General features: G+C 39.4%; 1 protein-coding gene across 1 annotated transcript; it reads right to left on the bottom strand.

Moving 5' to 3' along the window:
- Positions 1–2,061: 2,061 nt before the first annotated feature.
- LOC114481044 (angiotensin-converting enzyme-like) lies at positions 2,062–11,250 on the bottom strand. The gene is given in 14 exon segments (XM_028475362.1): positions 2,062–2,268; positions 2,604–2,740; positions 3,023–3,228; positions 3,326–3,467; positions 3,970–4,179; positions 4,294–4,517; positions 4,639–4,808; positions 4,970–5,067; positions 6,684–6,875; positions 6,961–7,104; positions 7,853–7,940; positions 8,036–8,206; positions 10,785–11,020; positions 11,109–11,250. Coding segments are annotated over 14 exon segments (2,235 nt in total). The 5' UTR covers positions 11,134–11,250; the 3' UTR covers positions 2,062–2,076.
- Positions 11,251–17,334: the final 6,084 nt, after the last annotated feature.

A 17,334-nucleotide genomic window follows, 5' to 3' on the forward strand; every position in this document is an offset into this window, starting at 1 on the left:
CTCAAAAACACTGCGTGACACAGAACAGAGCTTCAGGCGTACAAATGTTTACTATCCGTCATTGACGTAACAAACAAATGAGAAAGAAAGAAAAACTGGTGCAACCTAAAACTAAATTTAAACTGTTACAAATAAGTTGCAGAGAATTTCAGATCGTGACAAAGATCTAAGTTTCAATTCAAGTTCAGATTCACATAAATAATTAGAAAATAAAAGAATCCATAATCTGGAAAAGCAAATCTTTATTTTTTCTGACTTTTGAGAATCTATGTGAAAGGCTGCTTGGTTTATAAGCAGGGAGGCAATTCAAGTTTATTGTAGCCTTGAGATGTTGTTTGATGGCTGTAAAAAAAGAAAGAAAGGCAGATAGTCTCTTATCTACCATCAACATTTCACTGAGCTTTATAACAGTCATTAAGTTAGATTATCTGATAAAGTCATCACATAAAAACCGATAAATACATCTTAATGTCTACCTTTTGGAGGTAAATGAACTCTGGAGTTGTTTGTGCAACTTGAATAACTTTGATCCCTGAGCTTTTATAACAGTTTCTTCTTCACACGTGACATGAGTGACTTTATATCACAACACTGGGTTTGATCTTAGCTTAGATCCAGTCTGTTTGTTTGGCAAGTTTAAGCAAAAAGCATTTATAACCTTTTAGGGATGTAACAATTAATTGTAAGGCAGTTAAAAATCGATTCATAGGTATCTCGATTCACATCGATACTGTGAAAATTGAATCGCAGTACTTTTTTTAAAGAAGTGTTGGCGGCGGGCTGAGTCTGCAAATACTTTCTTTCTGGTTCATAAATGATTCATTACCCCTTTAGCACCAAAAAATATTTGTAATATTACGTGAATATCTGTAAAAGTCACATTTTTCTATAAGCTCTGTCTGCTAGCATAGCATCTATTCTTCACTGCAAGATATCTGCATGCCAACCGACCACTGGGTTACCAGCGCCCTCTGCTGGTCCAAACAAATATCTGACCTAAATATAATGCAATGACTTTTTTTTTAATTCCAATTGTTAAGGCACAAAATACATTTTCAGTTGCACTTTTAAAAAGAACTATTATGCAGTTTTGCATTGTTTACTATAGAACCAGAATTTAAATTAATAGGCTTCTTCTTCATTTGTATTATTCCTTTAGTTCATTCAAGATTTCTTTTTAGTTAAATTGCATTGTTTTGAATAGTTTATCAAGGGATTCTTTTGACAATGAAAAATAAAAGGAAAACAGTATAGTTTTTTCCCCTCAAAAAAATAAAGGAATATTTTTCAGTCATCATTTTTCTACAGTCCCATTTTGTAAAATAAATTGTGAGAGAATCGTATCGTGAATCGAATCGCATCGGGAGTTGAGTGAATCGTTACATCCCTATAACCTTTGAATCCAGGCAGATAAAGTGAGTGGCTAAGGGTCGAGCAGGGTTGGGTGTGAACTTAGCATTAGCTTAGATGACGTCGCATTACTGATAAATATTGGTTTCAACATCTTTCTCAATCAGACCAGCAACGTCACGTCAGACATATACCATTAAAGATAGCAGATGCTATTTTCAAACAGATAACTATCTTTTTATTACCTATGGATGCATGCAAGCATGTTTCCTGTCAATGAGTAGCTAGCTAGCGTTATTCTGAGAGGAAAAGTGCATGGATCTGTCAAGGGGGCATAAATGACAACAACTTCCACAGTCCGAAAACATGTTTTAAGTTACATGATTAGCATATTAAATGATATTTTCTGTATCAACATGTTGTCCCTGTTGATGGCAAAGTTATCATAGTCGTGGAAAGATTGTTGGTTTTCTGTTGCTTGTTGAATGGCATTTGTATGGAAAACCTTGTCTAATATGAAGTAGGCAGTGGCTAACCGAACGGTTGCCGTATCAATATACCGACATTCTATCGGTACGCAGTGCCCATATTTGGTGAGTTTAGGTCACGTGACTAAGACTAAACCTTACCCTAAAATTTGCGAGATTGGGTAATAACCAAACCCTAAACCTAATCCTAACCCGAAGACGCTACGTACGTGTACTTTGGCAACCGTACAAAGAGACACTATAAAGAAACATCTCTATGTGGAGTTTGAAAAGAAATAGGATTTCCTTCACACCTCCTCCAATTCTTTTGATGGCAGAGCTTTTTGATGATGCGTTTCACTGAGTCGTCCTGGAAGTCAGTGGTGTCGTACGCTCGAGCCTTTTCTCCGTACTTCAGGGTGTGAGCTGACATTTGCAGGTTCTTCTCCAGCTAGAGAATAGGAACGAATCCCCTTTAAAAGTTTACATCCAATTTACATTACTGCAGTTAGAGTGATTGGATTGATGGGCAAGCAGACCAATGACAGACAAATGAATGAATGAATGGGTTACAATATGCACTAATGGGTGATTAGGCAGACAGACATACAGACAGACAGACTCATGCATGCGTGCACTGATTAGTGATTTAATCATTTATTAAATCATTGCCACAAATACACACAAGCAATTCCTTTTCATTAAATCACAAAATGACTAACATGCAGGAAGCATTAGCGAAGTGACCATTAATGCTTGAGCAAGGCCAGTTTGAGGTGATCTCACCATCGCCTGCTTATTGGCTTCATTGATGTCAGTGTTGTACTTCCAGGAGGCCTCGGTGTAAGTGTTCCACACCACCTCAGCAGTACTGTTGTACTCCTCCAGAAATGCCTTTGCATCAAGCTCATCTGTATTCTTGTCTGATTCAACAGGAGGAATTAATATTTTATGTCTTCTGTCAGTTCAACGTCTAACATCTTGATATTCATCCCAACTTAACTTTCTATCAAACAATAAATAAATAAATACATGCAAGACAATAAAGACACAAACAGAAATCGTTTTTTTCAACTAAAGATATACAGAAACTTGTGTAAAAAAAAATCTGTCACCATAAAAACAAAAACGTTTTTCCAAAATCCTACAGGTGTATTTTTTTCACTATCACTACTTTTTTACATATCGTTTTTTTCTAATCTTACCAATATCTTCAGGGTAACCCTCAGGGACGGGTGGTACCCAACCAAATTCTGGCCACCCTAAAGTCTCATTGACATTCTGTTTTTCCAGCCACTTAATAATAGGGTCAAAGTATCTCATTAAAGCACTGGCATCCAACTCATTAGTGCCAATAGCTTCCTGGAGCACCTCAGGCCAAGGTGTGGAAGAGCCAGCCTGAAGTACTTTCCTGCAAAAAGGAGAAACCAACAACACATGTTAACAATACATTTGACTTTTTCACATAAAGTTTAAGAAGAGAATTAGGTTTAGTTCAGTTCTCTTACTTTAAAATCGCTCCTGCCTCTTTAGAGCGGTAGATGTCGCATGTGTGCAAGAGGCCCGTGTGATTGGCAGCTTCGCAAAGTTTTTCATGCAACTGGAACTGTAGGATGAAGCTAAAGAAATACCTGCCAAGAGGAAATAAGGCTTTTAGTAATCAGTGCAACAACAACAAAACAGATACATCATACAGTCACAAGTCAAATAACAGTTACAACAACTATGCAGAGGAAAAGACCACTAGAAAGTAAATAGAAAATATATTAAATAAAGAAAGTAATCAGCTGGAGCATCTGTGTTTGCAGCATGTGATTGAAGGATTTGCAAACTGTTTTTTAATCAATGCTACATTAAACTAATAATCTCTAGTTCCTTTTATATCCTAAATCTTACCTCTTTGTTTGCAGAGCAATTTAGAGTACAATATCTTCTTATAAAATACTAAAAGCTGATATATTTCTAGATTTGGCTGCTGAAACAATTGGCTGCCTTGATATTTTGTTCTGGAACAAAAAACAAAGAGAAAAGAGTCGACACACACACATACCAATAACACAATCTGGAGACACTCTTTCCTTTTCACTGAATTTTGAGTATCCGGTAAATGTTGCTTTAGCAAGCAACTAACAGAAGAGTCGCATTTTTCTGCATGCAATGTGTTGGTAGTGATTTTCTCATTCTGTGTAAAAGCAATATAGTTCTATTATTGTTTACCTGAGATGCCACCAGTCAGCATTGTAATGCTCAGGAGGTGTGCGTCCACTGAACACACCCCATCTCCATATATCAATGAGGTAGCCAAAGGGGAGGAAGGCTATTTTCACTAAAGCCATCTTCAACAAGTAGTTGATATCAGTTTCTACAAAATCACATAAAAGAAATGAAATGATTCAAAAATCTGAAGAGTTCTATTTCGGCTGCACTGATGGCCAGATAAAGCAGTATAACATGTATTGGTCTTGTATATATTTACCAATGTCAGAGGACATATTCTTCAGAAGGCCAAGAGTAAAAAGATGTTTGGGAGTGGAAACGGAGAGGGCCATAACATCGCCGATTGCTTCATGGAAACCAGGGTTGGCTCCTCGACGGAAGCCAACAGGCTGATCCTTGTACTGCAGGTAATACTGAATGTGCCCCATCTCATGGTGCACAGTGGAGAGCTGCTCCATGGTCACTACGGTGCATTGCTTAATCCTACAAAAGTGAAAACATCCTGTGGGACATTGTTCCAAGTGGTTTTGTCCACAAAATTAATAGTGTCAGATGAAGGCTAAACATTCCTTGATGCTAATGCAGATAAACTGGTGCGAGTTACCTGAAATCTTTGCGGTTGTAGAAGTCGTAGGCTGATGCATGACACACCACCTCTCTGTCCTTGGGCTTCACAAGCATGGATCCTTCCCAAAACTCTGGAGGCATGCTGTCCAACTCTAGAGAGGTGAAAAACTCCTCCGCCACTCGAAACATGTGTGTGGCATTATAGCCCTGTGGAGAGGAAACAATCACACAAGTTACACTAACCGCTGCATTAGGTGAGCGCATAGACAATTGTTTTATTTAAAAAATGTGTTTCTGAGGTCATGTGTCTGTATATCAGTTGTACTTTCTTTCAGTCGTGCTTGACAAAATGTCAGCCGCACACTTACTTGTTGGTTCATTTCATTAGTCACATCCATGCTGGGCTTGTCAGGAAATGGGATCATCATGTCATATATGTTGTTCCAAGTCTCGGCCCACATGTTTCCTAAGTTTGAGGAAGAAAACACTCTTGAGCAACAATTCCTTGGTGTTTTGTGATACTTCACTCACAGGCAGAGTAGGAAATCCCAACATTGATGAGAAAAGACACCTAATCCAGTCACCACACTACATCAGCATCTGAACAATGTTGCTGTGTTCTGTCTAACGTGTGGGAATATGTTTTATGTTATTGGATAAAATATGGAAATCATATAGAATCAAGAGCACTCAGAGAGCGCAAACCTCCACAAGCACCAAAAATCCTCTTTGTAGAGGATATTTGGTGACCGTGGCTCAGGTGGTAGTGGGTCATCTTCTGATTGAGAGGTTGGGGGTTCGATCCCAGTACCTGACTGTGTGTCGAAGTGTCCTTGGGCAAGACACTGAACCCTAAGTTGCTCCCAGTGGTGGACTAGCGCCTTGCATGGCAGTCCTGGTGTGTGAATGTGAGAGTGATTGGGTGAATGAGCTGATATGTAAAGCGCTTTGGGACTGCTTCAGTGTGGTGATAAAGCGCTATAAAAAATCAAGTCCATTTACCATTTCCCATATTTGCCGTTATCTGGATCAGTGATCATGGTACCACGATCGTTCACACTTTAAAGGCTTGAAAGATATTTTTATCCAAATTCAAATTGATACAGAAAGTTGAAATGTACGGGGCAACGCCGTTTTTTCCAAAAACGCGATGAAGTGCACAATCCAGATCCGTTCCAGATAAAACTCCGTGAGGTAATTGAGAAACAAACCCGACATAAGCTAGTCAAATTTCAGAAAGATCTGTCACTTATGAACCAAGATATGTATTTTTGAAATTTCGTTACTAATAAGAAAGTTTTGGATTTTTTTTAAACTGATCTAGAATCAGTATTTTGACTTGGATTCTCTCTAAATTTGGGTAGTGTTGTGGTAGTCGAGACCGGTCTTGGTCTCGAGACCAAATTTTAAAGGTCTTGGTCTGGTCTCGGACTCGGGCTGCCCGGACTCGGGATTTTCTCTCAAGACGGTTCGAGACCAGAATTAATTCCTTCTATTTTTTAACTTTTTTATAATGTGATAATAACACGGAGAAGAACGGGATAAAAAAAATATTTTACTCATTCTTTAATCCACCGCATATAATGACCGCAACCTTCCTTAATATGACTGAGTGACAGGCACCTTTTTTGTCCGTCAAATGTGTTTAAAATAAACTAAAATTAAAGAGAGAATGTTATTTAACTGTCGAACCTTGTCATAATTTTATTTATTTATATATATTTTTTAAATTGAAAAAAAAAATGTTTATGGTCTTGGTCTTGACTCGGTCTCGGCTCCCAAAAGTCTTAATCTTGACTTGGTCTCGGGCAAGTCTTGGTCTCCGATAGTGTGGTCTTGAACACAACACTAAATTTAGGGTTTATCTTTGGTTTAAATTTTGTCAAAATCTGTTAAGAACCTTTGATAGACAAACAAACGCTGGTGAAAATATTACCCTTTGGAAGAGGTAACTATATGTAAAGGTTTTATGCTAATAAATCTTGAATTTTATAGTTGTTTGATAAACTAATGTACTTTCTAAAGATGATTAGAATAAATTGTGATGATCCCATTATTGTGTTATGCTGCTGGATATATTACCTAATAGATGTGCAGGAATGGGTCCTTTAAGGTTGATGTATTTGGATCCGTACTGGATATACAGCTGGCGACGCACAAAGGCATGCAGGTTCAGGTAGAGCGGCTCAATGGTCTTGTAGACTTTTTCAATATCCTGCTCAAAGGTGGGGGAGTCATACCAAGAGCGCCATTCAGCTCCAGTATCGGCATATCCTAAAATAGCACCAGATTATAACTATTATTTTCAATCTTCCCCCTTTTCCGCTTTCGATGTTTAACGTCGAGGGGAGATACTCACCGTCAGCTTGGTAGCCTTTGTTACTGAGCTCCACAAACCTTTGATAGTGTTTTTTGAGTGGGACACCTGCTGCTTGGTGCCAGCCCTCCCAGGCAAACAGCAGCTTCTTGTAGCTCCTGGAGTGAGCCATGATCGCTGTGAGCTCTTCAAAATACGAAAAACAACAACATTACTCACTGGCGAATGCTGTGGGTGTACCTTAAACAATCAAGATGTGTGTGTTTGGATAAGTTCATGCTCAGAACGCTCACAGGAAAAGAGTACAGATATCATTTGAGCGATAGACTGAATTATGACAATTTTGTGACATTTCAGGGAATCATTTAAAACAATGTTTATTTTCTAATTGCCAGAAGAGAGACCTGAACGTTAGAAGAAGGTGAAATTTGAAGAGGTAAAAAGAGGACAGGATGTTACATAGTTACATTAACCTTGTTGCTAACGCGCACTTATGAGGACTGTTCCTCAATGACTACAATGAGCGTATTTGTTATTAGGAGCTGTCATTTCTTGAATAATTGACTGTTTATAGTTTCTTGTCATATTTGAGGTGTTGGCCGGCCTTTCTTGTCATTACTTTGGCCCTGAGAAACCTCAAGAGGCCATTGTTCACAATAAATGCCCACAGTGTTTGTATTTTCTAAAGCTTTTACTGAATACTCATGGGCACATCCACAGCACTTCCTTAAAGAGATCTCTCTGATGTACTTTTGCCCATCCTGTTAAAAGCTGATAACATCTTGTCCACTTTCAACTGTTTTTCTTACTCAACTTCCACCCCACATTGTGACTGGTTCAACAGTCCTTGATGCGACTAAATTCCGGTTGTTGTTGTTTTTCTTTTAATCAAATGCACAACGCTCTTTTTGGGGGGAAGAGTGAGTTGATTTACCAGGTTCCAGGCTCCAGCTTACGTTTGGCTCTGGGTGCACCTTAGCAGTCGAATAAATATCCTTCATTGTGTTATAAAGGGTGTGGTACTGTGGACAAAAAAAAAAAACTATTTGAGTTATTTGTTTTTTTTTTTAAACCGGTCAATAGATACAGACAATATAAATGAATAAATTGGACAAACCTCTTTTCTTTCAGTCGGAGAAAGGTTGGCAGAACCGATAACCTTAATCTTTTTGATTAGTTTCTTAGTCTTGGGATCAGGGAGTGTGTCAAGGAACTCCTTAGAGAAGACTTCCTTAGCCTTTGACCCCCAGGCTTCATCGTAACTCAGTGTTTTGAGATTAGCTTGTACCTGAAAACAGGTGAAGGTAGAAGTGAGGGACCATTATTACCTGTATTAGATTTGAGTAATTCTTCAAGTCTTTAAAACCCAAATTGGGTCAACAAAACAACATTTAGAAGTGCCAGCACCAATAATCCTCCATGTTAAAAGATCACGCTATTATCATCAACTCATTAGCTAGTCTGCTACAACCAGGCCAGCTCCAAAACTAAAAGTGGTCAGAATTTCTCAGGCCAATTCAATCCTTTTGCTGTAAACAGTCAATATTTGGTCGAAAACGTTCATCAGGATGAATGTTTCTATTTTCGTGCATGCGAACACTACCTCCGCATTCTTCTCGTGCTGCTTGATACAACTTTGTACTTACTAACTCGTGTTTTGATTGCAAGTTCTTTTGTTCAACTACATTTTATTAAAACACTTGTGAAAACAAATGCATATTGACAAGACAAAAAACTGTCATTCAGTCAAATCTGCATTTACTCTGATCTTGGGTTACACCTTCTCATTGCAAATTTTCCAAATTCAGTTGCAGCAACACAAGAAATTAAAGTGCATGTATTCAAGTATTATTCAATTAAATTCATTTATTTTGGCCATGATTTCAAAAAGCCTCGGTCATTAAGATAAAATGAGTCGTCATTGTGTGCAATTTGCTCGTCTTCTGTTTTGTCTAATACGCAATGGGAACCAATCACAGTCCAAGGCTGCACGAGCGTGTTCTCATGTGCAGTGTTTACACATTAGCTAGCTTTAAACCTGTGTTCCTTTCACTGGAAAAGGACTTGCAGTGTTGCTTATTACATTTAATCCTTTCTCTGTCTCAAAGCTGCCAGACCAGATCAAACTCAGTGCTCGGATTCTGTTTGATTCTCTGATTCTTTTCCACGTGAGAAGAAAATGTGCTCTTGCACGGAAATCTAGCCTGTCTTTTACCTTCCATCCCTGAAACTATAAGTTTTCAAGGCATAACACATTCTGCAGGCTGACCCTCTACACCTGTTCTGCTCTTAGACACGGTCATTGTTCAGAGCTCAGATAGTGTACAGAAATCTTGTTGTGACAGCTGTTCAAGCACCGGGATAAAAAGAAACAAGAGGCTTTTCCCTCAGTGTGTCAGAGCGTTTTCTGTTTATGGGTTTGCTCACGACATAGACATCATAGTCTCATGTTTTTTTTAAAAATGCATGTTGACTGTGAGGAAATTAAAAACATACTTCTGACCATTACATTTTATTGACTACAGCTGACTGACTGGTAAGAACTTCCAGCTTTTATTCTCTCTCCAGTGTATTCATTACATTCTAGTTAGAACACTGACTCTCGAAATACCATTTGGATGCATTCAGGTAGCAACAATGAGTACAATGACTGTGTGAAAAACCAAAACTTTCAGAAAAGGAGCGAGTAACCAAGACACCTAATAAGACACATTCAAATATTGACAATCCTCACAATGCAGTCTTTCATATCCAGTGTTTGGAATAACGGTGTTTAAAATAACGGCGTTTAAGGTAACGGCGTTTGTTTTTCAGTAATCTAGCTAATTAATTTTTACGTCATTACAACACCGTTATCGTTACTGAACGTTAAATGCGGTGCGTTACATGCATTGATTGAATAAACTTTTATCCGAAAGCATCCCCAGCTTCTTACACAGCTGTTGTGAGAAGGTGGGTTAAAAACAAGGTGAGCGATTATGATTGGCTAAGGCGGTGTCATCTTTCATGATAGCCAATCAGAGCCAGTGTTTTTACACATGTGCCAGCAAGAGGAGGCGGGTTAAAAACAAGGTGAGCAATTATGATTGACTAAGGCGACGTGCCAGCACACACCGCACACACACACGCCACACAAACACACACACGCGACACACACACGACGCGACACGCCACGCCACGCCACACACACACACACACACAACCACTACCGATTTGATGAAGCAGCAGAGATGGCGAGCGTGGAGCAGTCCGATGAAAAGTTGGCATTTTTAAGGTGGCGATACGAACACTACTTTAAATTAATTGTGGTCAAAGGCAAGAACGTGTATGTGAAGTGTTCATTATATCCAGGAGTGAAGACCTTGTTGACATCTGTTGTAAGCACCTCAAATTAAATTTAGCACCTCACAATGACACACAATGACGCACCTCACAATGACACACATGTAAAAAAAAATCGGAATTCTTTGACATATTGCAACTTTTTTTTTTTTTTAACAGTAACGCAAATAGTTACTTTCCATGGTAATGAGTTACTTTTATTATAGAGTAATTTAGTAACTAACGCAGTTACTTTTTGGAACAAGTAGTGAGTAACTATAACTAATTACTTTTTTAAAGTAACGTTCCCAACACTGTTCATATCACCACACACACACAAGCCAGGTTGGCTGTGCTAACGGGAAATTCAGCATGTAATCCTGGAGGGATGAATAGCAGTAATCTTCCAGTCATGCAGAGCTGAGCTTCACAGAAACCTTTACCCCTGCCTGTGTTTGTGGTGGTGAGTTGCCAACATATGGCGAGAACTGATCTAAACAGAATCATTTCCATCTCCCAGGAGGGAAAAGTTGGTGTTTTCCTACCTGTAGTTCAGAGTTATGCTTTGTGATGTTGGTGTTGTAGTTCCAGTCAGCAAACACAGCTTGGGACATCGCCACCTCGGCCGTGCTGTTGAAGTCATCGAGGAACCTTAAGACATCTTCGGTGGTGTTTGTGTATTCCCCTGGCAGCCAGCTTTCTGGCAGAACTTCAGACAGCACCAAAGCCGGCAGCAGCAGCAGCAGCGACCATGAAAACCTGCCCACAGAAGTACCCATTGCTGGATCCCATCAAAGAAAGTGGAAGAGACACAGTTAAGTGATTGAAATGACTTCAAATAGTCGCGTTCCAATGAAGTGAGAGGACACCTTTTCCCTGAAACTGTTGACTCATCTGCTCTTCTTCCTCAGCCTCCCAGCTTAGCTGCTGGTGGAATGAACTGGAGTCAAAGCGAGCCTCTTTTTAAGTGTCAGTGTAACCCAGCCCACACTTTGCTGCAGCCTTCCCTCTTACCACTTCACAGCTCTGGATTCATTTCCCCTCACGTTTCCCCCCCTCAGGCCAATTATCCCTCCCTTCTTTTTCTGGCTGTTTCCCAGGTTTCATCTTTGGCCAAAGAGTTCTGATGACACCTGAGGATGAGAGATAGATTAATGGTATATCAGCGTAGTGTGATGGCTCTAGCAGGGAGGGAAACTCTGCATAGTTTGCTATAGATTCCTCCTTCAGCTTAGCCACAATTAAAGAAGTGAGAGAAATAAAGAAGAAGAAGAGAGACATTAAGCTTTTACAGGAAGGCATTAGTACAAACGTCAGATAGAAGCAGAGAAAGGAGAAACAGGTTCAATATGAATTGTATCATCAAAGCAAAACTTGAAACTGCAATCATAGCGAGGTAGGGATGTGTAGTGCTTGACTGCAAAATCAGCCTATCCCCCAAAGTCACACTGACTGAAAATTATATTTAGAGGATAATTGATGAGGGCTACGGATGTGTCGTTGGCCAGGTCCGTGTCGTCATTGTTGGTGATTTTCACACGGAGATGTAACAAAGTTTCGTTCAGGTCCAGATACTTGTCCCCATCGCTGGGGATGAAAAATTCTATGGGTCCTCCGTCGGCGATGGCCGACAAGGGCGAGATTTCAGTGTAGATTTTATCATCAATCGAAAACTGAGTCATCAGAATAGCGAATATATCTAATTCTGCGAGGGTGCACTCTGGAGATTTCTGGTGCAACAGGGCCATATTTGATTTAATTAAAAAATATCAGAGCTCCGGGTAGACTTGTTCTTCGCGTGTCTACTTTTTGCAACTGGTTTCCTCTTCTTACTGCGTGATCGTTTATTAGAGTTTGAAGGGGTTCGCTCTCCGGGAGGTCGCTTTCTCGGTCTACGTGACATGGCCATAATACCGCCACTCCCCTCTTGCTTTGGATCACTGCTTCGTGCCATCGCACGGGCGAACATGTCCGAGGTAATGTTGCTGGCTGCCTCTTTAAGATGAGGTTTAGCTATGGCAAAACCTTTCTTCACCAGGGTACTAATAAAACGAAATAATTTAGAAAACAAAGATCCTATCCCATGGCCGTACATTACCGGGGCTCCGTAAAAGCCGGGCAAATTCCCGCCAACCTGACTCTCATAATAAGATACAAAACGGTCCAAACGGACCATGGATTTGTCAAGGGGGCATAAATGACAACAACTTCCACAGTCCAAAAACATGTTTTAAGTTACATGATTAGCATATAAAATGATATTTTCTGTATCAACATGTTGTCCCTGTTGATGTCAGACTTTGACTGACATCCTTTCTAGGACGTATTGCACCAGGGGTGAACTGGCACAAAAATTCAGCCCTGACATATTCTGCCCAGACCAACCCACTACATCATCAGCGGACACCATGATAAAGCTGTTATTAAGTTAGTGATTCTCAACATGTGGCTCTTTATCTACATCTTTTATCAAATTTTTGTTGTTTCTTAAATTTTTTTGGATTATTTTGCATCCAAATAAGCTATAAATATCAATAAATACTACTTGTTTTCTTTTTTCCTTCATTTTGCCTCTTTGTTCCACATTTGCACATTTAAGCTACCCTTTGCTATTATGTACCACCTGGTTCCTCTTTATTTGCCCATGTTTTGGCCACTCGTGACTGCTTTTGGTCCATTTTAGTCACTTTACACTCTTTTGGACCGTTTTTGGCCAAATATTATTATTTTTGATTCCACTCACTGGTAAAAAAAAAAAACATAGCGGATTGGACCGGTCCACCGGGACGATGCCCGGTATGCCAGATGGCCAGTCCACCCCTGATCACACATGAGCTCAATGTGGCCTGAGATAAGCAGACGTCAGAGATCTTTCTGTATACAGCTGGATAAAATGGTTGCAAAATATGAATATTCTATTTCTTTGATAAAGAAAGAAACATCACAAGATCAGTTTGTAGTTTTTTGAAGGCAAGGACTAAAATAGTTAGAGCAAAGGGCAGCAGGTGCTGGAAAACAAATAAGGTTTGAGTTCACAATTGTCTGTGCACAGAAACAATAATATTCTCTGCTGTGTGTGTGTGTGTGTGTGTGTGTACGTGCGTGCGTAATTGTATATTGTCTTCCTTCAGTATTCGGCACTGTAATTGAATTCGCCTGCTTCTTTAATGGAACTCCGTGAAGTGTGGAGAGGCTGCAACAACAACAAAAGAAACATCCAATCTTCACAAACAGGAATATGTTGCACTTGAGTGGAAATGGAGGCTGCAGGCGCCAACGTGTGTGTGTGTATTTACATTTTATTGGCTCTTTAGATATAATCAATAGTTAGTTTAATCAATGTTTTGCTTTTTTCTCTCACATTTTTACTTAATTATGTGGTTCGCAGTTAGAGACTTCCCCTTCATCTAATAAATGTTTTATCAATTAGAAAATAGTTGAGTTCATCAAAGAAAAAATAGTTGATCATTGAAATTAAAATGTATACTCGAAATTTAGGCAAAGCAAATGTATTTGTAAAGCACGTTTTATACACAAGGTGATTCAATGGGCTTTACATGATTAAATAGTCCTACAGAAGACATTTAACATTTGAAAAACCAATAACAACATTAAAATTAGCAGTAAAAGCATAAAAACAACATTAATTATGATTCAAAATCTCCCACCAAGTTATTTGCAGTAGAGAAAAAGAGCGCAATACAATACAATAAAATAAGATGTACAAATACAGTGGGGCAAAAAAGTATTTAGTCAGCCACCAATTGTGCAAGTTCTCCCACTTAAAATGATGACAGAGGTCTGTAATTTTCATCATAGGTACACTTTAACTGTGAGAGACAGAATGTGAAAAAAAAATCCAGGAATTCACATTGTAGGAATTTTAAAGAATTTATTTGTAAATTATGGTGGAAAATAAGTATTTGGTCACTTCAAACAAGAAAGATCTCTGTCTCTAACAGACCTGTAACTTCTTCTTTAAGAAGCTCTTCTGTCCTCCACTCGTTACCTGTATTAATGGAACCTGTTTGAACTGGTTATCAGTATAAAACACACCTGTCCACAACCTCAAACAGTCAGACTCCAAACTCCACTATGGCCAAGACCAAAGAGCTGTCGAAGGACACCAGGAAAAGAATTGTAGACCTGCACCAGACTGGGAAGAGTGAATCTACAATAGACAAGCAGCTTGGTGTGAAAAAATCAACTGTGGGAGCAATCATCAGAAAATGGAAGACATACAAGACCACTGATAATCTCCCTCGATCTGGGGCTCCACGCAAGATCTCATCCCGTGGGGTCAAAATGATCATGAGAACGGTGAGCAAAAATCCCAGAACCACACGGGGGGACCTGGTGAATGACCTGCAGAGAGCTGGGACCAAAGTAACAAAGGTTACCATCAGTAACACACTACGCCGACAGGGACTCAAATCCTGCAGTGCCAGACGTGTCCCCTGCTTAAGCCACTACATGTCCAGGCCCGTCTGAAGTTTGCCAGAGAGCACATGGATGATACAGCAGAGGATTGGGAGAACGTCATGTGGTCAGATGAAACCAAAATAGAAGTTTTTGGTATAAACTCAACTCGTCGTGTTTGGAGGAAGAAGAATACTGAGTTGCATCCCAAGAACACCATACTTACTGTGAAGCATGGGGGTGGAAACATCATGCTTTGGGGCTGTTTTTCTGCTAAGGGGACAGGACGACTGATCTGTGTTAAGGAAAGAATGAATGGGGCCATGTATCGTGAGATTTTGAGCCAAAACCTCCTTCCATCAGTGAGAGCTTTGAAGATGAAACGTGGCTGGGTCTTCCAGCATGACAATGATCCCAAACACACCGCCCGGGCAACGAAGGAGTGGCTCCGTAAGAAGCATTTGAAAGTCCTGGAGTGGCCTAGCCAGTCTCCAGACCTCAACCCCATAGAAAATCTGTGGAGGGAGGTGAAAGTCCGTGTTGCTCAGCGACAGCCCCAAAACATCACTGCTCTCGAGAAGATCTGCATGGAGGAATGGGCCAAAATACCAGCTACTGTGTGTGCAAACCTGGTAAAGACCTATAGTAATCGTTTGACCTCTGTTATTGCCAACAAAGGTTATATTACAAAGTATTGAGATGAATTTTTGTTATTGACCAAATACTTATTTTCCACCATAATTTACAAATAAATTCTTTAAAATTCCTACAATGTGAATTCCTGGATTTTTTTTCCACATTCTGTCTCTCACAGTTAAAGTGTACCTATGATGAAAATTACAGACCTCTGTCATCATTTTAAGTGGGAGAACTTGCACAATTGGTGGCTGACTAAATACTTTTTTGCCCCACTGTATGTTACAGATTAGAATTGTGGGCTATCTGTCTTTGGGAGGGAAATCTTTTTTGGCCGGGTATAGGCCTGTACACAAGCCACGTGTCTGATAAAGTGTGCAGTGTATTGTCTACAGCACAGTTAATAACTCATATTATGATCTTTTGATATAGTTTCAAATTAAAATTCACTTCAGGTATCCATATAGTTTGGAGATAGAAAAAGGTATGGGGGGTAGTTGGAACTCATCCTTCTCTTAGTGGGGATATTGCAGCATCCCGGTGTCAGCAGACCTCAGGTGGTGAACAAATTGTTCCAGTGTTTCTACTGCTAGAACACACCAAACCAGTACATTAGGGTTGCTTTAGGTTAATGCTTTAATCTGATGATATAAACAAATATATGTGTCCTGACTAACCTCCTCTGTAGTCGTATGTACACATAAACATAAAAAACACTCCATATATGTTGATTTTGATGTTAAATTGGTTTTGCTCGAGGCAGGGATTTTCACAAAACTATCTAACAGCTTATTCAATTTAAGGTTAGGGTTCAGGGTAAAAGACACTTAATGAAAGCCTTCATGACCCCTTATTCATGCTAATGACATGTCATGTCATAATGACAGCGTAACATCAGCCTTTATGTATAAAACTTCAATTAAAGTGTTAACAACTAATTTAATTAGCCGATTGCTATATGACAGTCAAATATGGTGACAATAATTAATCAATAGTTAGTAGTCTTATACGTACGTGTGTATGCGCATGCAAGCGTAACCCCGGCATAAGCAGGATGGGAGAAGAATCTTTTTTGGCAGGGTATAGGCCTGTAGACAAGCTTTCCCCAAATTCTAACAATGAGAAACTGAATTTTTGGCAAGAAATTGGATAAATAATTGTTTTAGTTCAAGTTTGTTTTTTTTTTCCTCATTGGCGCAAACTTTTCCTTGAATAGACTGTTTATTATTTAACTCCTTCCATTTAAAATCAATCGTGAATTCACAAATTGATGATTCGCTGAGCAAACAGCATCATAGAAATGCAGCGTGCCGTCTGTGCTATTCTCACTGATATCCATATTGGATTCAGACTGAAGTACAGCTAATCAGTAAAGGAGCGGTCACACTGATAGACTTATCTCAGCCCACAGGAACACGATTGTCTTGTTTAGGTTACTAAACACGTTTTCTAAAGGCAGGGTTTATAACACCTGGACCATAGATAATGGGATATGGAGCTTCCTACTAGCAGTGGAATCATTGTGTGTGAAAAAATGATCGTTTAACAACATCATAGTTGTGTTGAGATCATGTCTGACAGCCAAAGAGCAACAATTAATGGACTATGTGGTGGTGTTCTCAGCAGGTTGAGTCACAGCTTTTGCAAATTAGTGTCAAGTTACCTTATTTGGCAACTACGGAAGGAAAATGCCAAAAGAAGAATCATGTTAGCCTAAAACAGGGCCGGCCTTCTGGACAGACAACACAGGCCATCTGCTGGAGGAGTGTCAAATTGCACCCCAATTTTTTTTTTTTTTTTTACATTATAGGCACACTGCGGACTTTGTGATCTAAAGAGTTGACCCATATGAGTTATTTTAAATGATTCCTTGGGCCAATATACAGCGCTTGACAGAATCAACGCTCTATCAAAACTATCAAACAGCTTATTTATCAAAAAGAAAATACCTCTACAGCGCATACCATCAAATGAAGCAACGCAAAGCTGTTGTTACTATCCTACCAGAGACATTAAATTATTTTATGTAAAGGGTAGATT

This window comes from Gouania willdenowi, chromosome 19 (genome assembly GCF_900634775.1).
Source record: "Gouania willdenowi chromosome 19, fGouWil2.1, whole genome shotgun sequence".
Classification (NCBI taxonomy): Eukaryota; Metazoa; Chordata; class Actinopteri; order Blenniiformes; family Gobiesocidae; genus Gouania; species Gouania willdenowi.